General features: G+C 40.7%; 1 protein-coding gene across 2 annotated transcripts in view; it reads right to left on the bottom strand.

Moving 5' to 3' along the window:
- LOC137328332 (serine/threonine-protein phosphatase 2A 55 kDa regulatory subunit B gamma isoform) overlaps window positions 1-26616 on the bottom strand; it is a 338393-nt gene that overhangs the window by 131188 nt on the left and 180589 nt on the right. For both annotated transcript variants that reach the window (XM_067994329.1, XM_067994330.1), the window contains 2 exons: window positions 8135-8232; window positions 5691-5856 (listed from right to left, as the gene is read on the bottom strand). In XM_067994329.1, coding sequence (XP_067850430.1) covers window positions 5691-5856; window positions 8135-8232 — 264 coding nt within the window. The remainder of the gene's footprint in view (window positions 1-5690; window positions 5857-8134; window positions 8233-26616) is intronic.

Below are 26616 nucleotides of genomic sequence, written 5' to 3'. Positions count from 1 at the left end.
TCTGGCAAGGGTAGAAGTGGTGCCCAACGATGACCAAATGTGTGACGGGGGAGAGGGAAGAGTATGGAAGGCTATCACATAACAATAGGCTAAATCCCATTGTACACTTTATATTAATTATATGGAGGTGCCAATTTCATAGGGAGGCTGGAATATCAGACCCAATGGCATGAATACAATACGTGAAGACCTGACCTAACCATAATGCTGGATGGTTCATCGGAAGCACCACCTGTCAAATTTTAAGTGGCACTGCACGGAAGAAGGCATTCCAGAGTGATTAACAGCCAGCGTAGCCTGATCAGTCACATTTCATCAAGACGCCACCAACTATGTCTGCAGACAATTGACACATCTATCCAGCAAAAAAAGTGTCTTCTCAGGCTCCAGGTCAGCAGAGTCAGATGGCCAGACACAGCCTATGCCATCTGCTGCTAGGACGCCCGCAGCTAATCATAGGACTGGCACAGACAGGGACAGTAATGATCAGCTGCAGCTTCCAAGTGACCTCTGCCTCCTTCCAGGCATGCTGCTTTGCTGACCTATAAGGATGATGCCCTGGAGTGGTAAACATCCTCCTTGCAACTGCCTCATGAAGCAACACTTCCATCAAACCGAGGATTAGGAATGAGGCTGTTCATTTGTTTGTCTGCAGACTTGAGTTGGATTTCCATTCACTTCATTTTTGCTTTGGGGAAGCATCAAGACTAATCTCATTAACATCCCATGTTCTGACTACATTCGGTCCCAGCACTCAATTGTGCAGAGCACTGGCTCATCAATGTGCTACGTCACCAGACCACTTCCAAATCAACTGTAACCTCTGAATCCACTATAGCAGACAATTCAAAATTGGCTATTTTAATAATTTTATTCAGAATAATAATGGGCAATCTGTATTTGAAGGGGATTTACTATATAATTCACTCTTCATATTCTAATAATTGTCCAGGAGGAATGCACTAGGGAAAAATATGAATAGATTTCATTTTTTTTTGACAGGACCATTTATCAAATGCCGAATTTCTATTGCTATCCCAGGCTACACCATTTTGGTTTGAAATAATGATTCAATGACCTTTGACATTGTACTATTTGACCTTCGTAGAAAAACCAAATGACATTTTTGAAAACTTAAAGCCTACACAATTCATAGGTGATCCGTATGTAGCTGTTTGTCCCTCATATGTTAGAGCATTTATAATCCTCCTTTAGCACATGACCTCTGTGAACGCAAGAGTAGTTGGAAAATAATTCTCCTGAGCTTTCACAATTAACGCAATATACCAACGATTAAAACGACCTGCTTAACATCTTTAAAGACTGATTTATCACCTGGGCTGAGAATACAAGCTGACCAGCTGAAAACGTCTCTTTTTAAGCTTTATTTTAACAATCTGCCAATTCCTCCTCCATGCCATTCGCACCCTATGCCTCGGCCACTTGCCTTGGTTATAGTATAAGCCAGCTCTAGCCCATGAGCATTCCCACAGATGCTGTCAGTATTGCTCCTCAGGTGACTCACTAGAAGGTGCTGTTGTGTGTCTCTGGCCACTTTATTCCGCTTGTCCTCGCACAACTAATGGTAACACTGGCAAACGGCCTCTGGAGAAGCTTCAGTGTGAATGTCTTTTGAGAATCTGATTCCAATTCACTTTTTAATTTGAAAACCTGAGTCTTTAGTACTGTAGCTACTGGGCGCTTTAAAAAAAGAGACTGCTCATTATTTTATGACTATCTGAACAAAGTTAATTCACAGACTGGACTAATAAAACAGCGCAAAATTTCTGGCCTACATTTGCACTTACGCCGTAAGTAAATATTTTGTAACACCTATATTCTACTTGTTAAAATCCAGAATATTTAAAACAAAAAGGCTATAGGTTAAACGCATAAAACTTTAGGACAATTTTCACTTCTGCAAATATTCTATTGGTATATGAAGTGTGAACTAATTTACATATCATTACAATAGAAATGGCTTTGCTTCAGAATGGAAGGATACATGACATTACCTTCTCTTTCTTTTTGATTGGTTGTGGCTTTATTTTTATTTGCTAAAATAAAACAAGAAAACTGTGGCCAGTCTCCTATGCTGACTGGTGCGGGAGATGTAGTTTTAAAAAAAAGCCAAAATTTATCAACTCTGACTACTGTGCATAATTAAGATCTGAATGGACCGAAGTATTCCATACGTTGAAAATTTTGACATCAGGTAATGGCTGCAGGTAAATTATAATTTCATCACACCCTTCTTTTATGACTCAATCTGCACTGAGCACTGGCAAAACAAGCAGGAACAAATTAAATTAAACTGGCTGCAATGTTTGAATGAGGAACCCCTATGATTTGTGTCAGTACTGGTTAAAATGACAGTGTGCCTGCTCACATTGTGAATAGTTACCATTTGCCCAAACAGAAATTCCACCCAGCGTGTGTACTGGTCAAATTTAGTGGTAATATTTACCTTCCAGTAAGAAACATATCCGTTCCCCTTTTTGGGCTGGAAGCATCATTGTCTTTTCCACTAAACACTCATTAAAAACAAATTTCTTATAAATTTTACATGGAAAAAAAAGTTAGTCAAAACCACTTATATGGAAATTGCTTATAATACAAAGCCATTCTTATGGAAGTTGAAGTTTTAGTTTTCCTGGCATTCATTTCAATGAGAACTTCACTTTGATGTTGGTCTCTACATACAAATCTCCGATTATCGTCAAGGGGCAAAAAAAAAGGATCCGTGTACCTTCACCAGTTAATGTTCATCTACATGTGTGTAAAATAGTCTTGCATGAAACTACAACAAACTTTTTGACTGGACTTGCAACATCAGATCTATAAAAAATATAACTGTCATACTTAAGGGTATTTTTGACTATTTTAAGAAATAAGAACATAAGAAGTAGGAGCAGGAATTGGCCACACGGCCCCTCGAGCCTGCTCCGCCATTCAATCAGATCATGACTGATCTTCCACCTCAACTCCACTTTCCAGCCTGATCCCCATATCTCTGGTTTCCCCTTGAGTCCAAAAATCTATCCATCTCAGCCTTGAATATATTCAATGACTCAGCCTCCACTGCCCTCAGGGGTAGAGAATTCCAAAGATTCACAACCCTCTGAGGGAAGAAATTCCTCCTCATCTTGGTCTTGAATGGCCGACCCCTTATCCTGCGACTATGCCCCCTAGTTCTAGACTCTCTAGCCAGGGGAAACAATCTCTCAGCATCTACCCTGTCTAGCCCCCTCAGAATCTTGTACGTTTCAATGAGATCACCTCTCATTCTTCTAAACTCCAGAGAGTACAGGCCCATTCGACTCAATCTCTCCTCATAAGACAACCCTCTCATCCCAGGAATTAATCCAGTGAACCTTCGTTGCACCACCTCTACAGCAAGTATTTCCTTCCCCAGCTAAGGAGACCAAAACTGCACGCAGTACTCCAGGTGAGGTCTCAGTAAAGCCCTGTACAACTGTAGTAAAACTTCCTTACTCTTGTATTCCAACCCCCTTGCAACAAAAGTCAACATGCCATTTGCTTTCCTAATTGCCTGCTGTACCCGCATGCTAACCTTTTGTGTTTCTTCTAAGAGGACACCCAAGTCTCTCTGAACACCAACATTTAATAATATCTCACCATTTAAAAATTATTTTTCTATTCTTCCTACCAAAGTGAATAATCTCACATTTCCCCACGTTATACTCCATCTGCCACCTTCTTGCCCACTCACTTAATCTGTCTATATCCCTTTGCAGACTCGTTGTGTCCTCCTCACAATTTACTTTCCCACCTAGCTTTGTATGGTCAGCAAACTTGGATACATTACACTCGGTCCCTACATCCAAGTCATTAATATAGATTGTAAATAGTTGAGGCCCAAGCACCGATCCTTGCGGTACCCCACTAGCTACAGCCTGCCAACCTGAAAATGACCCATTCATCCCTACTCTGTGTTTTCTGTCCTTTAACCAATCCTCTATCCATGCTAATATATTACCCCCAGCTCCATGAGCCCTTACCTTGTGTAACAACCTTTTATGTGGCACCTTATCGAGTGCCTTTTGAAAATCCAAATATACGACATCCACTGGTTCCCCTTTATCTACCCTGCTAGTTACATCCTCAAAAAACGCTAATAAATTTGTCAAAGACAATTTCCCTTTCATAAAACTATGTTGACTCTGCCTCATCATATTATGATTTTTTAAGTGCCCTGTTACCACTTCCTTAATAATGGATTCCAACATTTTCCCGACGACCGATGTCAGGCTAACTGGCCTATAGTTCCCTATTTTCTCTCTCCCTCTCTTCTTGAACAGCAGGGTAACATTTGCTACCTTCCAGTCCACAGAAAAGATTTGGAAAAAATACCTTTAAGGCTGAGTTTTTAAAAACAATGTGTAGTCTCAGTTTAAGAAAAGGGGCACCCAGATGAAGGGTAGTTAATATGCTAAACTAAGGTTGCTTTTCCTTCAGAGACTAAACAATAAACAACTTGTTAGCTTGTCTGGGTAATTGAAAAACACCTCATCCATTGTGTTGGAACACCCTTTGATTTCAGCTTGTGAAGTGAGGGTTAAGAGGAGCAAGAGACCAAAAAGTCAGTCTGGCTTTTGGAAGCAGGCTACTGCACTGGCAATCTGATAGCAAAAGGCTCCCAATGACAGGAATCTGCATGGAAAGAAGGTTCTGCCCTAGGTGGTAGGAAAGAATGCATATTTAAGTCAAGATGATCCACTGGAGTGGGGCAGCTTAGCATATTCATTATTTTATGTTATGCTGAGATAAATTATATCGATTAAACTATATGAATCTTATCATAGCTATTACTTTACACGTTCACCTTACTGTAGAATAAAGCAGCTCAACAATTCAAACAAAGCCTTGCCTCATCTAATGTTAACTTGGTCTAACTTCTGAGAGATTGAAGAAAAAAATGTGCAAAAGGACATGGATATCCAGGTCAGCTCACAAGGAGCTCACAGGTCATGCTATCATACAAATAGATGTAGAGCAGTGTAAGTCAATCCCATAAAAGAAAGATGTACAGACCGCTTATGGGAGTGACTGACACCATTTAACCCAAGAAGTTATTACAGCAGACCGGAATTCTTGTTAATATTATGAAAAATTAATCTAGGCTGTTAATTGACTTAGAGAAGATTTTGTGTAGAGGTCTCACCATCAGACATATCCTGCGATCCTGAACCTTATTTCACTGTTCATCAAAAAAAAATCCTGGTGAGCAGCTTATATTTTTTACACTGCTTATGGCGTTGAAAGAATCTTTCCAAACGTTAAATAAAAGTCACTGTTTTAACCAGTTAACAGTGTATACCCAAAATATAAACATTTTAACAAAATGTATTCAATTAAAAAAAACACATTTAAAAAATGTTTGTTGCACAACACTTTAAAATATAAAATTCAATTACCGTGACCCTTATCCTTCTCCAAATCTCGTGTGCACTTACAACTTGCATTAATACAGCAGCATTCCAAGTAAATATTCCAAGGCACTTCACAAAGTAGAAAAAGAGAGGGAAAGCGGTAACAGATACCAAGCAGTAATAAGCACACGAGTTGGGGAGCTTGGAATGGTCAGAGATAGGTTTTCAGGAGGCTTTTGAAAGTGAGGAGAGTAGCAAGGTGGAATGGTTTATGGAAGAGAGTTTGAGTTCACTTACCATTAGTGGAGAGGAGGAAGTGGGCTGCATTCTGCTGAGGCAGCCATCGGATCTTGTTAATTTTTTCTTCTATTTCCAGGCTTTTTAGGTAATCGAACTCGAGCTCATGACTCTGGAAGGTGCTGTAAACATTGTACTCACCTTGATGGTGAGGCTGATTTTTTGTCTTAAGAAAAAAAAGGTTGATTTTGAAGCTGAATATGCAGATGAAGGTCTTTTTTGGGGGAAACAACATTAATAAAACAAAAGTAACCTTTGATTAACAAACATTTAAAAGCTTTGGAGAAACACAAATGTTTTCCTTTTTCTAAACTTTGGAACAAGGGTGGATTAGATTGTTTAGGGTACAGATACATTATAAACATTGTGTATGCTACACATTGGTTGAATTGGCTATGGCAGTACTTCATACCTGCAGCTTATTTTCTTCTAATGAAATTGGGGAGCATTTATTCTCCCAGTAACCCGCTGAGTCGAGAGTTGAGCAATGCGAACCAAAAATCCCCAGCTCTGATTTCTAGCTATAGTAGCAGCTTGGGCACTGTAATAGGCTTCAGCACCCCCTCGTTAGGGCAATGGGCAAAAAAAAGAAAGCAGCCAATCTTCCCAGCCCTGCTCACTATCCTTCAATTGCTGCCGAAATTGTGCATCAGGTGGATTGGATGCGATTCTCTGCATAGGCAAATAACCCACCGACACTCGTTGTCTATGTACACTTGGATGAGACACCAAAAGGGGCACAAGTGGGCGTGGGTCTCCGTTCCAACAAGAGTTAGCATCTTTAGGGGAGAAAAAGGGTGGAAAGTTGAGTGGGGAGGAGGGTAGAAATGAAACACTGTTCAAGGTAAGATTTAACTTATTCAAATGGATGCACTAAATGAAAACATCAGCAACACGAGAAGGCAGAAAATCTATATCCTTCTCCATAAGCCAAGTGCATTAGTGTCCCCATCAATTTCAATGGGAAAAAAACCCTGAAATCTTGACTTACAGTTGCCAAAACAATGAACTCGGCATTGAAAAAAAAATCAAGTCATGTCACAAATTTTGCTTTGTTTCATTTTTAGTTAAAGAAGCTAGTGTTGTCTGATCTTAGACCAGATTAAACTGTTGTTCGCAGCATCAATATAAATAGCAGAGATCCTTGTAATCTATACAAGCCAATTTCTTTGTCCATTGTGAATGACTTGTTACCCTTAGACACAGACCTATTTGTCTCGAAATTTGTTATTTTGTTTTTGGATCCTGGCAGACAAAAATGTATTTTTCTTGTGGACTAAATCCTGTTCAGCTCTGTATGTGAATATGTATTTTACTCATGTATTGTTGGTAGCATTGTTACTATCCATTTTAAGCCTGAAAAATCTAAACTTCAAAAGAATTAGCAGGTGAAAAGAGGGAGTTCCATAATTCTAGTGATTAATTCAGGACATACATCAGATTCCGCTCAAAATGCCATAGAGTGCAGTAATGCATTCTTCCTGTCCTCTAGCACCTTATTATCGTCAGTGGGAGAATGCCCTGAGGTTATATAAGGCTGATTACAAGTGCAGAACACATGCAATGGGCCGTTCAAGGGTACTCTGAAAATGGAAAAGTCTGACCTTATAATGTAATCTTAGTTCTGTAAAATAAATGTTAGTGGTAGAAAGCAAATTGGTACCATTATGTTGCCCACCTGCCACAATAGTTATTGACTTATATTTCCCACCATTCCTACACTTCAATAATGCAGGAATATTTTAATGCAGTAAAAAAAACTAAATCCAGATGCAATTTGTTCAGCAAAGAGCGGCAGCAACAGAAAATTGATCTTAAAATGTAAAATTGAATCGCAAAGTATCCTGAAGTGGAGGAGGGGCAGTGAATATAAAAAAACATGTATTATCATGAAAAAAGGGCGGGAATGTGAGCATTGTACTTGGAGTCTGACATTCATAAACCACCAGAGTTTCGCTCTCATTCAGGACATCATCCTGATCCCGAAGTAAGCTAAAGCTTGTAAAAATCTGACAGAGGTTGAAACCTGCAGCATTCTTGGTCAGTAAGTCAGTGTACCAGCCCATAATGTGCATTTACCCACTGTTCTTTCGGGGAGGCACTATTATTTCTTATTTCATATTCCTTTGATAGACAACGTATTGGATGTTCCAAAGCACAACACTGAAAGGTATAACATAGCTTCAAATTTTCAACTCTTTCAATCACAGCTGTGCCAACACGGAAAGCACACATTTGAGCAGCCACTTAACGACCGGGGAACAAGTCACCTGCTCCGCTCACTTTCTTGGCTACAGCAACAAAATTTTCTGCCAGGGAATAAATTCAATAAACACTTCAAATAATAAATCAGACACCAGAGAGATAAGAATGCAGTGCTGTAATGATTGCAAAATTACAAAAGTCTTGTTAATCAAGTAACATCACAATTCCTCAACACTTACCTCTTGTTCTCTCTGAAAAATAACAACTCGACCTCCCTTGTCCCCTGTAGCCAGCAATTCTCCAGTGTGGTTGAACTCTACGGTAGAAATTATATCAGCTGAAAGAGAAAGATGGAAACAAAAGTTTAAAAAATAAAACTAAATTGGGATTTTAAGATAAATTCACTCATCTTGTGCTCCCATTGAGGCGCTGTGCTTGAAGAGAACACAGGTCAGAGAATAGGCACTTCAGTGAACTTACCCTTACAGGTTTATCATACTTTTAAATCAATTGAAACAAGAAACATAGACCAGTTTTACATGCACAAAACCTGAGGGTATTCAATTAAAAAACTTAACACTGAATGTGGTGTAGCTGTGTAGGGGTATGTCTTCCTCTGTTGACTAATTTTAGCATAAATGTGGACATAAGTACAAAGTGGTGTTTTCAACGCTACTTTTTTTGTTAAAAACAGCAAAGAGAGAAAAATATAGCCCACAGTGTCGTATAAGACAAAGAGAACACAGCTCACAGTGTCGTATAGGACAAAGATTGTAGCCCACAGTTTTGTAGAGGACAAAGAGAGTATAGCCTACAATCTAAATGGATTGTCCAAATTATGACCAAGAGGTCATAATTTATGTTATCTATATGTTAAAAATCTAGCATAGGGTACACACTTCTTGTCCACAAACCTTACTTCCTGTTGTCACTATTTTTTGTAACACTTTTCTATCAACATTTATCATTGTAAACTGCCAACATTTCCCATTCAATTTTGCTATGTTAATGGTCACAATATTATTGCAGGCTCTAGCCACTAGGTGACCCTGTAGAGCAAGTTTCTGAAATCTACCAAGTATAGCAACCAATTTGTATATAAAAAAAATTCTATTCATCAACTGACTGTAGGCAACGTCACAGGCAATTTACTCATTTATTATATTTATAATATGCTGTACTCAGCGGATGAAGGCACCTTCAAACCATTATAAATATTGTATAAAACATTCGACTGTGGTATCCTTTCCAAATCCTGTACTATACAGAGCAAGAAGATTATTTGTGAGACTGAAACCTGCCATGGACTAAAAACTCCAAAGAATCCCAATTATACACACCAGCTTTCTCTACAAAATCATCTCAGTCAGCTCAGCCTCCTCCCTGTCTTCTCACCATGCTAACTTCTGCAATTTCACTTTCCAGCTGCCTTTGCTCACACTATATTCCATTAACACCCCAAATACTGTACAACAGGAGTTTCAGATGTAACCTCATGTTCCCAGAACCACCCTAATGGGACATTCGTTATCCATGGAACTTAATCAGAAACTGCCTTGCACTTCACATCATCATATGGAAATGCCGAACTGTCTACAATGGCAAGAATGGTGAAAATCTTATGAACAGATTTAAAGCAAATTTTAAGCAGCCCTGACAGGCTGTAGACCTTAGCTACATTTAGATCCCTCTTCCTCAGCACCCCTTCTCCAAAGAGATTGTTCATTTCTAAGGCAATAATCTGAACTGAACACACCCTTTCAGGGTTTATACTTAAGGCTGCCAAGGTTCACTTTCATACACCCGGCAGTGTTAAATTACCACAGCTACAAATCTGCTGAATTTTACTTCCCCACAGATAGTGGCAATAGACTCCCATAAGCCTAGTGAATTCTCATCAGCATGCATTAGCCTGATGAAAATCTCTTGCTTTTGCTGCCAAGGTCAAGCGATGAAAACTTCACTACAAAAGTACAACTGCAAGCAACAATCCACACAATTTATTCTAGTCCATTTACGAAGTATCCACTGCTAAGGTGGCAAAAAAGATTGAGTGAAAATTCGTGGTCAGACAAAGTAGAAATAAGCTGGGCTTGTTTGGTTCTCATTCTAGTCAGTCATCTTAAAGGTGTAGGCAGCTTCAAAGTCAAACTTTTATAATCCTACAGTGCGATGTTCATAATATAAGCCCCCAGAATGGATCCCATGGCAAGTCATAATCACATCTTGGGACATTAAGTATTTAAGGCCCACATAAGACTTCCAATTTTTTTTTAAGCAGTACTGTAATGTCATTTGTTTATTCTTACTTCGAATGAAGGTTTGCCAGATATTTGCCTCTTTTAAACTACATGCTCATAATTCTGAAAAGAACTGGAGCTTCTTTTTATGAAAAAAATACAGATCATGTTGCACATTTCAGATCTAAAACCATGTAATAATTGCACCATCACGGAACAGAGTCATCCATCACAAGGGTTTCCATAGCATGTTAAAATAATTTCTTTCCAGAATATCCCAGTTAATCCATCAATGCACAAACAACTGCCAAGAGCAGTCCAGCTGTTATTCCACTGTAGTTTCATACTTGGAGCCACACTTTCACTTCTAAAATTTTTGATTCACTATAGCAGAAGAGAGTCATTTCATTTTCATGCAGCTGCTGTGCAGTAAATGGTTGATGCCAGTTGACCTGTTATTTTATGGTAAATGTATCGCATTTTGAATCTTCACAAAGCCTCAAGCACTAACTATCACAACATCTACTTCAAAACGCTTCACAAAAAAGATATTGCACAGCTGGAGCTCAATGTGCTACTTTGGATTTCAGAGCTAAGGGAAAACTTCAACCAAAGACAGAAAAATAAATTCAGAACGAATAGATACACCATAACCCCAAGTGTCCTCATCAGCAAAAATCAAACAAATAGAGAGCAAGGATTAATTTTTAATTTTCCTTTTGAAAAAGAAATGTTCCAAAGACATCCTTGCAAAACTGACCTCGTGAAATTACTAAGCCCAACGTGAAGAAGTTAAGCTACTGCTGGTTATATATGGTTAAATATGCTCATATCAACGTCCCCTCTCTGCAATTTTAAGAGGTGTAGTTAACACCTTCATTAAAATAGATGGGGAATTTGAAACCCACGCATTAAACTTGAAGTTTTAAGATGAACAGTAATTTTAAACGAAATGGTGAAAAAAGAATAGATTTTAAAATGAGGCGAATATTGAACTGAGCCACTAGTGGAACTATTTATACAGGTGTCACAACCAACCCAAGCAATCTAACCGATTTTCTGCAGATTCGCTATCGTCCATGTTGCACTACCGTCAAAGTCGAGTTTCACCCCCTCGGGGTCACCTCTGGGCCTTGGTTCAAAATTCATGCTGGACTGAAGGGATGAAAACCCCCAGTGTCCGCTGGCTATGAGTCCCACATGAAATGACTTTGGCCAGTTTCAATCTAGTTTAATTCTTGGCCTACAGCACAAAACTGTCCTTAATTTAACACCAACTGGCATTTTCATTCAAGAGAGGCCACAGGATGGATAACGCAAGAAGCAGAAGAAATGTCACACTAATGCAGTAGTAAGTGCTCTTCTAAGGTTGGGCTCAGGCACGTCATTGGAGCAGTGTAGAGGGAGCTTTACTCTGCACCAGTTATACTATAACTGTCTTGGGGTGCTCGAGGCTGATAAGGGGTATCTGAAATGGAAAGAATTTCATTCCCCATCACTAAACATCCCTCACTTCCATCAGCACAAAAAAATGAAATAAAATTTAAAAATGCAACTTTTATTGGAGAGAAGATGGAGGCATGATAACAGATATAATCAGGTTAATTTAAGCAGTGATTGTGGAACTACAAGGCCAAGCTAATACACCTCAAGTGAAAATCAAGATCAGAGGATCCCCCCTCCATAGTCATGAATATATGGAAGACTCCTATCAAAAACAGTTAATGTTGTGTTAATTATTCACTTTAAAAGTGAGCTGGATAAATATTCTGTTAAGAACGTAATTGAGGGTTATAAACATTGATATAGATGATCGAACTAGAAAAATGTCACTTCAACCATCAAGATAATAAACTGAAAAATCAGAGCATCAACTTACAAAATCAGGGTATTGACATTCGCTACTCAATAGTAACCAGCTCCATTCCATATATGACATTCCTATAATCACAGTAGCATGAAATCAGGGATCATGTGGGACGGAGAACAGGAGAGAATAATTGGCCTCAGATTTGAAAGCTAAACCGACACTTGCAAATTTTGCTGACAAGGAGCAACATATAAGTAAGGAACAGAAGGAGGCGAAGATGGAGCCTTGGGCAGCCCAGACGTGACCAAGTAAACAAGGGAGTAGAAGCTATTGGAGGAAATTAACGGGATGCAATAGGAAAGGTAGAAATGGAAGCAGGAGAGGATGGTGCCACAGAGGAGAAGTGACACAGGAGGATGGGATGCACAACCACATGAAGGCTTGCAGTGGAGAGATCAAGGGGGGTCAGCAAGGATAGCCTATTATGCTTGCAGCCATACGATGTTGTTGGCAACTTTGACGAGGCCAGTTTGGTTGCTATATGTGTGAAGTGGTAAAGAATGAGAAGTGGGTGGTAGGTCCCAACAAAAAAGTCTAATGACGGCTTTGGTGGGGGAGTGGGGGTGGAAAAGAGGGGAAGAAATGACAAATGTGTGTGTGGATGTCAGTGGTAGGCTGGAGAAGGCAGAGACAGCTGAGTTCAAAACCGAAATGTTATGAGCTCCTTTTTTTGGGTGTCAGATGAGGATGGGGGCAAGGGAGGGAGGCTAGCGGAGACAGTTTGGGATTGTGCTCACTTCTCCAAGATGATCTGGAGTTACAAGACATATTGGCTGTGGAGGAACAGGCGATACTGCTTGAGATGGTCATTCAGATCTGGCAATAGACAAAGAAGTGGTTATGAATTGTGTGCACTTGACCCTGCAGCCATCAGATTTGAGTTTGGGAAATAATTGTTGTACCAGAGGGACTGATGAAGGTGGGAGATTGCCTGGGTCTACTGGGGCAAGAGCATCAAAAGGGACAGACAATGCAAAAAGTAAAACAAAATTGGACCTCATCCTCACCAATCCACCTGTCGCAGACACACCTTTCGGTGATAGCACTGGTAGGAGTTATCATTGCACAGTCCTTGTCTCATCTCCACATTGAGGACACCCTCTATCATGTCATGTGGCAGAACTACAGTGCTAAATGGGAAAGACGGAGGACAGATCTAGAATCCCTAAACTAGGAATTCAGTAGCAACAGAATTGTATCCCACCATAAACTACAACCTCATAGCCTGACGCAGCCCTACACTTCCCTCACTATCAAACCACTAGACCAACCTTGCTTCAATGGAGAGTGTAGAAAGGTATGCCAGGGGCAGTAGCAAGCATTACTTAGAATGAAGTACAAACCTATTGAAGTTACAACACAGGGCACCAAACGCATCAGGCTACAGAGTTAAGTGGTCCCACGGCTAATGGATCAGAGGAAAACTCTGTAGCCCTACCACATCCAGTGGTGAACAATCAGGCAACTAACAGAAGGAGGAGATCCATGAACATCCCCACCTTCAATCGTAGTAGAGCCCAGCATGCAGGTGCAAGAGGCAAGACTGAAGTATACGATTCTATTCAGCCTCCTCCTAAGGTCCTCATGATCATAGATGTCAAGTGTCCAGAAATTTGTTCACTCTACCTGACATTACGAAGCAGCTGGGTGCACTGAATGCGGTGAGGGATATGGCCCCGACAACATCCCAGCTGTAGTGAAGACCTGCACACTAGAACCAGGGCCTTGCCTGGCCAAGCTGTTCCAGTACAGGCATGACATTGGTACCTACTAACAAAGTGGAAAATTATTATGTCCTATCCACAAAAAAACAGGATACATCTAACCTGGCCAATTACTTTCCTATCAGCCTCCTCTCAATCATCAGCAAAGTGATGGAAGCAGTCATCAACAATGCCATCAAGTGACACAGAATCCGAAGGTGAATGCAAAAACTGCCATGTAGATCTCAGGGTTAACAGACTATGTTTAAACTTACAAGGATACTGAAATATATTACTTAGGTACAGATTTTCTATCAATTATTGTTGGGCAAATGGATATAAATAATTCAATATACTTAAAATACAGAAATACCATATGATAGGGTTGGGTTATGAAGACAGACTGCATGCTAAGCTGCATTGATAATTTTCTTCAATGAATAGCCTTCATGTTTTTTTTTAAACGTGGTCCATCTATGAGAATTCATGAGCAACCATTAGTCATTCAACCTATAAATAATTTAGTTAATTGAAGACATTGCAATATTTACGCAAATCACTTCAAGTTATAATACATTACAGGGTACTAGGTCAATATACAGAATAAAATGTGTAATGATATTGATTATAGTTATGATGTTGTCTTAAAATGAATCATGCACATGTCCCACAGAGAAAAAAAATGCAAGAATTTAGGAAGGGCAACAACCATATTAGGTATGAAAGGATCAAAAATAATATAAACAGTCAGCCAACAATATCCAGTACAAATATTCAGCAACAATTCATTGAAGGAGTTGCATATTAAGCAGGGTCGATGGCCTATACTGCTCCCTGCTGCATCCTCTAACAGTTTAATAAGTTGTAGCCACTATTGTCCTTTCACATTTGTTAAAACCAGTGTTGAAATTTACTAAAGGAACTTATGTTACCGATAGTTTTATCTCAGACATTCCTCTAAAGACACAACTTGAACTTGCTGCTGCAGTAGATTAACCTCCACTAAACAAATAGGGAAGGTAGCAATACCATCATAATTCATCAAACTTCATTTTCATCGACACTAAATCTTTCTTTCATGGTTTTATAAAATGTTGTAAGTATTTTTGCTTGTTTTTATAATAATGCTATAAATAGAACAATCCTAGAAATAAATGGACCTATTGCATACCATACCCAACAACACAGAACCAACGGATCAGATCAAAGCTCTGCAGTCCTGCCACATCCAGTCGTGAATGGTGGTGGACAATTAAACAACTAACGGGAGGAGGAGGCTCTGTAAACATCCCCATCCTCAATGATGGCGGAGTCCTGCACGTGAGTGCAAAGGACAAGGCTGAAGCATTTGCAACCATCTTCAGCCAGAAGTACCAAGTGGATGATCCATCTCGGCCTCCTCCTGATATCCCCACCATCACAGAAGCCAGAGTTCAGCCAATTCGATTCACTCCACGAGATATCAAGAAACGGCTGAATGCACTGGATACAGCAAAGGGTATGGGCCCCGACAACATCCCGGCTGTAGTGATGAAGACTTGTGGTCCAGAAATAGCTGCGCCTCTAGCAAAACTGTTCCAGTACAGCTACAGCACTGGCATCTACCCGACAATATGGAAAACTGCCCAGGTATGTCCTGTCCACAAAAAGCAGGACAAATCCAATCCGGCCAATTACTGCCCCATCAGTCTACTTTCAATCATCAGCAAAGTGATAATAGTACTGTCGACGATACCTTCCAAGCGGCACTTACTTATCAATAACCTGCTCACCGATGCTCAGTTTGGGTTCCGCCAGAACCACTCGGCTCCAGACCTCATTACAGCCTTGGTCCAAACATGGACAAAAGAGCTGAATTCCAGAAGTGAGGTGAGCGTGACTGCCCTTGACATCAAGGCAGCATTTGACCGAGTGTGGCACCAAGGAGCCCTAGTAAAATTGAAGTCCATGGGAATCAGGGGGAAAACTCTCCAGTGGCTGGAGTCTTACCGAGCACAAACGAAGATGGTAGTGGTTGTTGGAGGCCAATCATCTCAGCCCCAGAACATTGCTGCAGGAGTTCCTCAGGGCAGTGTCTTAGGCCCAACCATCTTCAGCTGCTTCATCAATGACCTTCTCCCCATCATAAGGTCAGAAATGGGAATGTTCGCTGATGATTGCACAGTGTTCAGTTCCATTCACAACCCCTCAAATAATGAAGCAGTCCAAGCCTGCATGCAGCAAGACGTGGACAACATCCAGGCTTGGGCTCATAAGTGGCAAGTAACATTCGCGCCAGACAAGTGCCAGGCAATGACCATCTCCAACCAGAGTGTCTAACCACCTCCGCTTGGCATTCAACGGCATTGCCATCGTCGAATCCCCCACCATCAACATCCTGGGGGTCACCATTGACCAGAAACTTAACTGGACCAGCCATATAAATACTGTGGCTACAAGAGCAGGTCAGAGGCTGGGTATTCTGCAGCGAGTGACTCACCTCCTAACACCCCAAAGCCTTTCCACCATAGACAAGGCACAGGTCAGGAGTGTGATGGAATACTCTCCACTTGCCTGGATGAGTGCAGCTCCTACAACACTCAAGAAGCTCGACACCATCCAGGACAAAGCAGCCCGCTTGATTGGCACTCCATCTACCACCCTAAACATTCACTCTCTTCACCACCGGTGGACCGTGGCTGCAGTGTGTACCATCCACAGGATGCACTGCAGCAACTCACCAAGGCTTCTTCGACAGCACCTCTTAACCCACGACCTCTACCACCTAGAAGGACAAGGGCAGCAGGCATATGGGAACAACACCACCTGCACGTTCCCCTCCAAGTCACACACCATCCTGACTTGGAAATATATCGCCGTTCCTTCATCGTCGCTGGGTCAAAATCCTGGAACTCCCTATCAAACAGCACTGTGGGAGAACCTTCACCACACGGACTGCAGCGGTTCAAGGCGGCTCACCACCACCTTCTCAAGGGCAATTAGGGATGGGCAATAAATATAAATGCTGGCCTTGCCAGCGACGCCCACATCCCATGAATGAATAAAACAATGTCTCGTGCATCATTTGGGCAGGTCTGCTCATCAGGCAAATGTTGAATCTAACAGTAGTCCAGTGCGTCTCCTCCAATACAAATACTGGCCTGTTACAACCACCCAGGACTACCAGTATACCAAATGACACAACTTACATCACATATTCTCTTTGAGCTCTTCCCTGATTTTGAACATGACATCAGTTACAGAACACGCATCAGCTTGACATATTAACCATCTGCAAACCTTAATATTACAGCTGTCGGCTGATTCAGCAGTAAGAACACTAATTTCCAGAATCAGGCAAGAAGATGCACCAGAAAGATCAACTGAGGAAGTCTTGGCTGTTCTTGTTAATTCTTGTAAAGACTTGTAAATTTGACAATAAAAATTATGCACAGAGCCATTTCTTTCAAATGAAGTTAAGCAATATAATAGCCAGAATCAGCATCCTTAGTGAAGTTATAAGAGAAATGATGGCTCACGTACAACTGAAATGCAACAAGCAGATTTTTCCACAACACCTCAGCAGTTTACAACACTTTGAAAAATTGCAATTGCAATTCAAACTACATCACTGAAATATTGGTGCGTTGAGTACAGGTGTAGAGTTCAGTGTGTTAGAACACAAATGCAGAGCACCATAAAGAGAAGAGGGAAGAATCAGTGTTAAGCTCCTCGTGACCAGCTCAACAACGACAAGGGCCTATGAGTGTGCTGACCACCTGCACACTCAGCTGCAGGAGATGAATAGTGCAGCAAGACCAGAAATAGAGAGAAAACTGGGGAACAACCAGTTGAGTGACAGCTTGACTTTTTTGTCTGTCCTCTGACTAATTATATGCGTAATGCGCACCCTTTCATTATTAGCCTGCTTCTTGACAATCACACAAGACCGTTGAATAGAGTTGCCACCAGCGGTGTGGAAAATATGGACAAGTTTGTGTCAAATCACAGCTGCAAAAATTATTTCAGTACACTTCTAATTTGGTGCATTATGAAGTAAAATTAGAGGCAATTACAATACTAAAGGGTTTTTATTTATTCATATTATCCTATGAATAAACTATAATTAATGGATAGTCATTTTTTGGGGCACAAAAATAGTATTGCATCTCTTTAGCAGTTCAATTGCAAATGCTGAGTTTACAAACTGTGGTCATTCGATCATCAGCTTTGCCCAAGCTCAGCTCACATTTTTATATGGGATGCAACAGTCAGTCAGTTCTATCAACATCCTGCACATTCACGTTACAAAGAACTGCCTTGAAGCTGACATGAAGTCATTAAAATCCATACTTGTGTTTTATCATTAACCAACAAGATCAGTGGCGTAGCCAATTGGAAGAGGAGAGGTACTTGGGCACAATGTGATTCATCGCAGAAGAGACTGAACATGTTACACTAATTAGAAATAATATGCATTTGTTTCACAACAACTCATAAACTTCAATTATCGCTGTCAGCAGCAAGCGGCAATCAAACACTAAAATGACACGTAATCCACAGAGATACCATTTACTGGGCAAGATTCAAAAGAAATATGGGGATGCCATTTAATTATAAAGTAAACAAGGAGCACCCTTTTCAAGACAATTAGAAAAGCTACGAAAAGAAAATTAAAGCAAGTTAAACGAAGTATGCTATAAGTTCATAACCACTCAAACATTCTTCTACCTTGCGCAAAATAATCCTCAATCAGGTCTCAGAAAGCCCCACACAGACAAACTCTGAACAGATAATCTTGACTGATACTGCAGGTAATTGATGCATTGTTGGGGTTCCTGTCCTTTGGTTGAGATGTTTAATGTCCACTGGCAGAGGACCTCAGTTTAAGATTCCTTGGTTCTATTTGAACAACTGTAGGGATTTCTACTCTTTGAGCCAACATTTCTCCCTCAACCACCAAAAATGGTAATGAATAATAGTAATAACTTACGACACCTTTAACGTCGATAAATGTTCCACGGTTTTTCACACATGCGTAATCAGAAACAGGATGCAGGGCTTAGGAGGGGTGACCAAAAACTTGTTCAAAGAGATGGGTTTTGAGGAGGGTCATAAAGGAGGAGAGGGAGGTGGGAGAGGCGGAGCGGATTAGGAAAGGGATTCCGGTGTGCGGGGCCAAGGCAGCTTCAGGCACAGCTGCCAATGGCGGAATGAAGGGAAGGGGTGCACAAGGGGTCAGAGCAAGGTGAACAAAAAATTTGGCAGGGGAGGGGGTTTGGGCTTGTTGGGCTGGAGGAGGTTCCAGAGATAGGGAGGGGTGAGGTTGTGAAGAGATTTAAACAAGAGGATGAGAATAAATAACCAATACGGACAGGAATGATTGAAGATTTTCTGCTCCCATCATGCAGATAGCGCAGTGCTCTCAGCATCACTAATCTGTACAGAGCATCCTAGCAACTGGAGAAATGGTTGGAGCCAAACAATTAATATTGTTTAAAATATGAGGTTGTTCTGAAAAGATTTTAAAGAGCCTTTTTTTCTCTCTCTCGCTTCAACCATTTCCCCAGAGGCTGGTATTAGATTCACCATACTCACACAGCATTGCATTTAGAATCTGTATCTATTTTAAAGCTGGCAACTTCACTGATCTCAGGTGGGAGTCTGATAAATCTGAGGCAGCAAAAGCACTCCGTACACAGTGCAAATCCAACACAAGCAATGAGACAATTATGGCGTTCAGAAAGTAATTCCACCAAACTACCACTTCTCGCCCCCACCTATATACCCATGGAGTACGTCTGCTTCCATTATATGTTGATCTAGTGGATTACATTGAGCAGCTTTTCAAAACACCATCTTAACAGACAAGCACAGACTGTATAATAATAAGGTTCTCACTAAAATTTTCAGAGATTTAATGCAATGTTAAATAAAGCCATTAGAATAGTTGCCCATCTATTACATATCAGCTTTCCAACTGCTACAGGGTTTTGGTACTTATTTTTCAATAACGCCAACATTATTGACAGTTGCGCTCATGTACATTTAGCAGTTGTTTGCTTGCAATAATGTAAATTTCATCATCATTTAGAGCATCTGCTACCTATTAGCACAGTCCTGCGGGGTTTCCTTGTGAGTAATTAGATCAGGGATATTGTTCTCTTATAAAAGCATGTAGTGATGGAGAAGTTTGCAAAATGACAGATATTAAATCCAGATGCTCAACATGCTGTACCATCAAAAGCTAATTTAAAAAAGCAAATTAATATATCATGGATATGTTAAATGTAAAATGTGCACAGATGATCAGTCCCAACATCATCATAAAATGTTGTGAAATCTATTTGCTATAATGACAAAATGTGTCAAATCATTATCATCGTAGTTGTTATCCAATTTTATTTTTGTAAATACAGGAATTAAACAACATGATCACATCCAATTCAGAAGCATTCTTATTTCAATTAACATGTATTGCCTACCAATAGGCCTTCTAATCTTTAATACCTGAATTTGTTCAGAAAAAGAACAGATATGTGAAGATACAGTCACATCTATAGCTTTAATATTGATCTGTATAACTTTTAACCTTTAAACTAAGCTTGCTCTCCAGATGACTCACTAAAATTACTGAAGGAGTAGCTGAAGCATATAGATCATTAAATCTGCAGGTTCAAAACCTAATCTATGTTGGCTTAGCTGATCTCAGCTGGGGTGCAGACAGGCCCCTTCTTTTTCACCTCTTGGGTTAAGGAAGTGGGGAGGGGGGACGTGGTTGGGAGAGGAAAATTAACCAGGTTATCAGCATCGCAAAAGTATTCAGTGACCCCTGCTGGAAAAGTGTGTGTGTGTGGACACTGGATGAAGACAGGATTGGGTTTAAAAAAAAACCAGACTATCTGTTCATTATCTCATTACTATTTACGGGACTCTGCTGAGTGCAAATTGGCTGCCACGTTTCCTACATTACAACAGTGACTACATTTCAAAAGTACTTAATTGACTGTAAAAGGCTTTGGGATGTCCTGAGGTTGTGAAAGGCGCTATATAAATGCAAGTTCTTTCCTACAAGTTGCTCTTGTTGACAGGAGCAGGGCAACAGTGGGGAGTGCTCCTGAAGAGGATTGGGCTTAGCTTTATGCAGTCAAATAGCCTGTCAACATTCATTGTTAGGGGCACTTTAAGGTATGAGAGGGCAACAATGGAGCTATAGCCCAAACTTACAAGAGGAGGAGAAAATGGAGAGAGAAAAAAAAAGTAACCTCGACTTAACCAAACTGCAGATTCATCTGTTAAAAGGGCATTGTTACTTCTATATTAATGTTTACCTGCCTCTCCCTCCCTCCCTAAACTAATGCAATCAGGTTACACCTTTATCGTCCACCACTAATGAAAAAATAACTTGTCCTTTGCTCACATTTCTTGAGCGACACTGCAAACAGCAATATCACTAACCTGATGCATTACTGGTTTAATAACAGTTTGTGATTGATAATTATTGCCACCACCAATGTCAATGTTCCTTTATTATCTCATAAATTTATATTGCATTGATTTTTTTTCAAAACACACAAAATATCTGCTAAAATCATTTTTTGTACTGGATATATTCAATTCAAACTGCACTTAGTGAAAAGGATAGAAATTAAATTCTGTTCATTACTAGCCAACCAAATTGGCTATCCCAAGTAGTGCAATCTTCAGTGAGCCCATTGTATCCCCTTGTCTTCCCTAAATTTATCATAACGAGAACATTGCCAACTTAAGAAATTAGTGTGTTACAAACATTGCCTATTTACTTGATTTCACTAGCAGCAGAACTGATTTTAATTACAAGTTAGAGTGAAAGGCTGCAACAATCTCCATATCATTAAGAGAAATCTGTTTCAGTTATCTTTAGTATATTGAGGTCTCTATCACACTATGAAGGTAAAGAATCAACATCTAATCAGGTTCCTATTTTTTAAAATTTAGTATTGTCTGGTTACAAACTTTAATGTGAACTGAAGAAAGTCACTGCACCAAACAAGTGTATATACATGTACATAAGTTTTGAAACAATTCTTAAGCTGGTATGGTCACATGAACAAGATAATTCATTTCACCAACATTTTTACTGCCAGGATCAAGTTAGAGCAGAACTTCGATTATCCATTATAATGGAAGGAACACCTGATCACTCTCCTAGATAACTAAGAGTCCCTGAATTACATTGTTGATTACTGCTCTGTATTTTACATGCCCAGCTACTCACATACTCATCACAATCCTCTTCAGGAGCACTCCCCACTGTTGCCCTGCTCCTGTCAACAAGAGCAACTTGTAAGAAAGAACTTGCATTTATATAGCACCTTTCACAACCTCAGGACATCCCAAAGCCCTTTACAGTCAATTAAGTACTTTTGAAATGTAGTCACTGTTGTAATGTAGGAAACGCGGCAGCCAATTTGCACACAGCAGAGTCCCATAAACAGTAATGAGATAATGAACAGATAGTCTGGTTTTTTTTTAAGTGCTGTTGGTTGAGGGATAAATATTGACCAGGACATTGGGGAGAACTCCTCTGCTCTTCTTTGAATAATGCCGTGGGATCTTTTACATCCACCTGAGAGGGCAGACGGGTCCTTGGTTTAACGTCTCATCCAAAAGTCAGCACTTCCAACAGTGCAGCGCTCCCTCAGTACTGCACTGCAGTGTGAGCCTAGATTAAGTGCTCAAGTCTCTGGAGTGGGGCTTGAACCCACAACCTTATGACTCAGAGGAGAGAGTGCTACCACTGAGCCAAGGCTGACACCTTAACTGCGTTCAATTATCAGTGGAACAGCTGATCCATCAGTCGATCTACAAGTTATATGTCTATTTGCAACTCCAGCCACAGAGCCAAGGGAACCATAAAAAAACATTCCCCTTACACCAACTGTAGCCCCTCTTCCCCCATCCCCTGCTACAGAGGTGAGCACGAAAAACAGAATGTACTCACCTCCAACAATCCCATCTGTAGTCCACTGCAATCACCACAACGTAGCTGCCAACTTTAAATTGAATACAAAGCCTCCCTGTTTAGAATGTATGCCTGTGCTGGTGGGCAGAGTGAGTGTTGACCGGAATACCTGCTGGCTACTGTATCATTTGATGTTCCCTTTATCTGCACAGGTACACGAGAACAGGCGGCACTTTATTGAATTTAATTTTGGACATCGCTCAAATCTGTGGCAAAACCGGAAGCTGGAGTCTGGGGTGGATGTATGGTAGATTAACTATTCCTGTGCCAGCTGATCTTATCAGCACGAGCAGAACCTATGGTCCCGATTTTAGTAGGGGATGGGAATAGTGCGCACAAGCCCCAAAGCGGGCGGCGCATCTGGAGAGACCCAGGACGTGGAGGCTCTGCCGATCTTAATGGGAGTCCTAGTGTGGCTGGAGTTGGGGAGGCTCAAGGACTCTTTGCGGGGCCTGGGGGGAGCACTACTGCTCCTCCTGGCCTACCAGGAGTTCTGACACAAGTAATTTTTTTAAAACTTACTACGGTCTCTTCTGGCCAGTCGACGCCTCCAGCCGTGGCTCTGCTGTCGGGCTGCTGACAGTGCGGGACTCCCCCCGACTTTTAGTTAAGAACACATCCCGGCACCGATGGTGTCACCGGGCCGTGGCTTTTGAATGTAAAGTAGGCCTCCTGCCTGCCTGTAGCGGAAACCTCGATTGACTGGAAATCAGCGAAGATAAAATGGCGCCAGGCAGGAATGGAGCGACCTCAGGCTAGTAAGGCGATCTGGCCTAATTTTAACCCCTCCCACACACCATTCTCACTGGGCAAGGAAGGGTTAAAATCAAGGCCTAGGAAATAAATGAAGAAATAAATGCTCGTAACCCCAAGTCCTGCTGGTCTCCCATTATCCATAAAAATGTGCAGCTTTCCATTACTTGATTGCCAAGACAATACAGCAACAGTGTTTTACAATAAGTCAAGTAACTTGACAAGTTAATGGTCTATAAATAAAAATTGTGATGTCAGGTAAGGAGAGTACAAGGTTATGTGAACTTTCCATATACTGCGTAGAGAAGATGTGATCAGAATTTTGTTACACTGCTTGTATAAGTAAAAGCAACATTAGGAAAACCAAATATTAAAACAGCATAGGGAACTGCAACTCAATATATTGGTGTGGACAGAATCCCAGATAATGGAGGAATGAATTTGCTCTGCAGTGCTGTCGGCATCCTACGCTGGATAGTTTTTTTTTTAAAAATCAAAATATATATTTCTCTGCATTGATTTGACTCAATCACCAAACCATGAACTAAATTCAGACTGTTAAAATCAGTGGTGAAACGAATTATCAAATACAAAGTTACCTCGGGTCAGAGGTGTTCAGGTCATACAGTATTCAAAAGAAAGGAAGAAAAAGGAAAGTAATAGTTAAATAAGAATTCTTTTTTTTAAAAAAAAGAGAATGCCACAACTGAAGTGGCAGTACTAAGGACTTTTGTCCTTGTTAAAACTAAACCCAGACTTTTTTGGATTTCTGCCTTGTATTCATACTCATCCCAAATCACATTGCCAGAAGCCAAGAGTCGTGAATTGAATTATCGACAGTTCATTCATCCACAGAAAAGGAAATACAGCTTTAAAAATCCTATTTTAAATTTAAAACAGAACAATGTACGGATGTTAATTTAGCTGATACATGTAGGGTCATTGGTTTGTTTGTTCATCATAAATATATGGAGGACACATTTGCTTAGCTCTGGTACTGCAGGGAATGCAGACTTCTGTCAAAACTATACAACATCAATATTCTAGACAGTGCAGTCAGAAAAGCAACACAGCTAAAAATCTCACTGTGCCTCTTCCTGCATTGACTCTTCAAATCCCCTTTAGGTGCAATAAATCCCCATGTTTAGAATGATAGAATGATACAGCACAGGAGGCGGCCATTCTGCCCATCGTGCCAGTGCCAGGAAGTTTAAAAAATATAGAGAATGAGAAACATCAAAATGATACTTATAATACATGCAAACCTTACTGCTGGAAAAGAGAAGCTGCTTTTCAAGTAAATCTCTACAGATTAGATTTAATATTTTCTTAAAACTTTTCACACTTTGATCTGCATCATATAAATTTTTGGAGCAGTAGGTACTGATGGAGTTCCACTTTGCAGACCAGAAAATTTACTTTGCAGGTCAACGTATTTTTTTTGTTCTCCCTCCTCTCTTTAAGACACTGACTTGTGCTGGGCTACTGTCCCTCTGCTCTTTGACCCAAGTAACCATTCCTCATATGGGAGTCCAGTCAGAACATGGGTCAGGCTGCTTGAGTGCGTCGCAGCTGAGCCTAATTCTATTTTCACCACACACAAAAGCACTTTCCAGGCATCACTGAGTAGTGATCGAGAACAGGCACTCGGGCCAATTTTTTTGTCTTCCTAGGAGAGACCAACTGAAGATAATTGTTGCATTCGCTTACCTTGACCAGAGAAGCACGAACCCAGAATCAAACCTGGGAACTTCTCATTAGGCTTTGCACCACAGCCGGGGTCCATATACACATACTGAGCCATCAGGGGAGCTCTTCAGTTCAACAATTTCATTTTTTGATTGGAAAGACACACATGCATACATTCTTTTACAAAAGTAGATTTTAGTTGAAACGTGACCACATTTACGGTTCCTACTAACCAGGATTCACAAAGTGCAAGTACCTGTTCAATTATATTTTTAAAGGTGTTAGGGCACGTGAACACAGGGGGAAGGGACTGGCATCTTTAAAACGGGAGGTCAGGGCTGTAGAATTATAATAATGTTGACTGTACCTCGTTGCCATTAGTTGCAATGCCACAACCTGCAGTGCAACTGAAAGAGAGTAAACTTGACTCAGTCAGTAGCGATCATACCCAGGAGTCAGAAGGCTATGGATTCCACTCCAGGATCTGAGCACATAATCCAGGCTGACACTTCAGTGTAGTTCTGAAGTGCCATCCTTTGGATCAGAACTTATAAACGAAGCTCGTCTGACTGTTGGTTCAGGTGGGCGTAAAACATTCCATAGCATTATTCAAAGAACAGCAGGGATTTCTGGTGCCTTGGGAAACCACCATCAAAACAGATCAACTGGTCATTCATCTCATTTGCTGATGAAAGACCTTGATGTGGGTAAACTGGCTGCTATATTTGCCCATGTGGCAACAGCAACTGCACTTCAAAAAATAACCAGATGTGAGGCACTTTGGGATGTCCAGAGAGATGTGATTAGCCACCATCTGAAAGCAAGTTCTTTCTTTCTTCCTTCAATATTCCAAGTTTCAAAAAATTCCATTTCATCTTTTGTGGCAGATACATTTTTTTGATTGAAGCAGGTGGCAATACAATGTAGGCCATACAAGCTAAAGGCACATGGTGTAGGAAGATGGTAAAAACACAAGTGTATTCTGGTGCCACTGTGACTATCTGCGTCCTTCATTCATTACATTCTAGTAGAGCTGTATTCTCGTGGGGCTCAATTTGCTACTTGCTTTATTTGTTATTTTCCCACTTGTACTTGCTTTATCTCCCTTCAGGTCTCCTTTACTCAGTCACATCCTGCTCCTCAAAAATAAAAGGCCAGAGAAACATGCTGCTATCTATCAAGATTCTGTCCATCTCTTTCATCACTCTTGGGCTGGGCTCTCAAAAGTGTCCAAGAGCAGACTGGGTTGACTCATCTTCTGACATTCCCTCCTTGCCTCCCACCAGAACAAAGAAGTTTGAATTTGTGCAGTGTCTTATTACGTCACAGAAACATCCCAAAACACTTCACATACAAATGAATTATTTTGAAGTGCAATGCCTCGTGCAGGGAAATGCAGGTGTCATTTTCTATACACCAAGATCACATATTCAATATTTTAATGACCAGTTAATCAGGGCTTTCTTTGGATGGCGATTAAGGG

This window comes from Heptranchias perlo, chromosome 1 (genome assembly GCF_035084215.1).
Source record: "Heptranchias perlo isolate sHepPer1 chromosome 1, sHepPer1.hap1, whole genome shotgun sequence".
Classification (NCBI taxonomy): Eukaryota; Metazoa; Chordata; class Chondrichthyes; order Hexanchiformes; family Hexanchidae; genus Heptranchias; species Heptranchias perlo.
The sequence above is the reverse complement of the archived record's forward strand: the minus strand, read 5'-3'. Positions and strand labels throughout refer to the sequence as shown.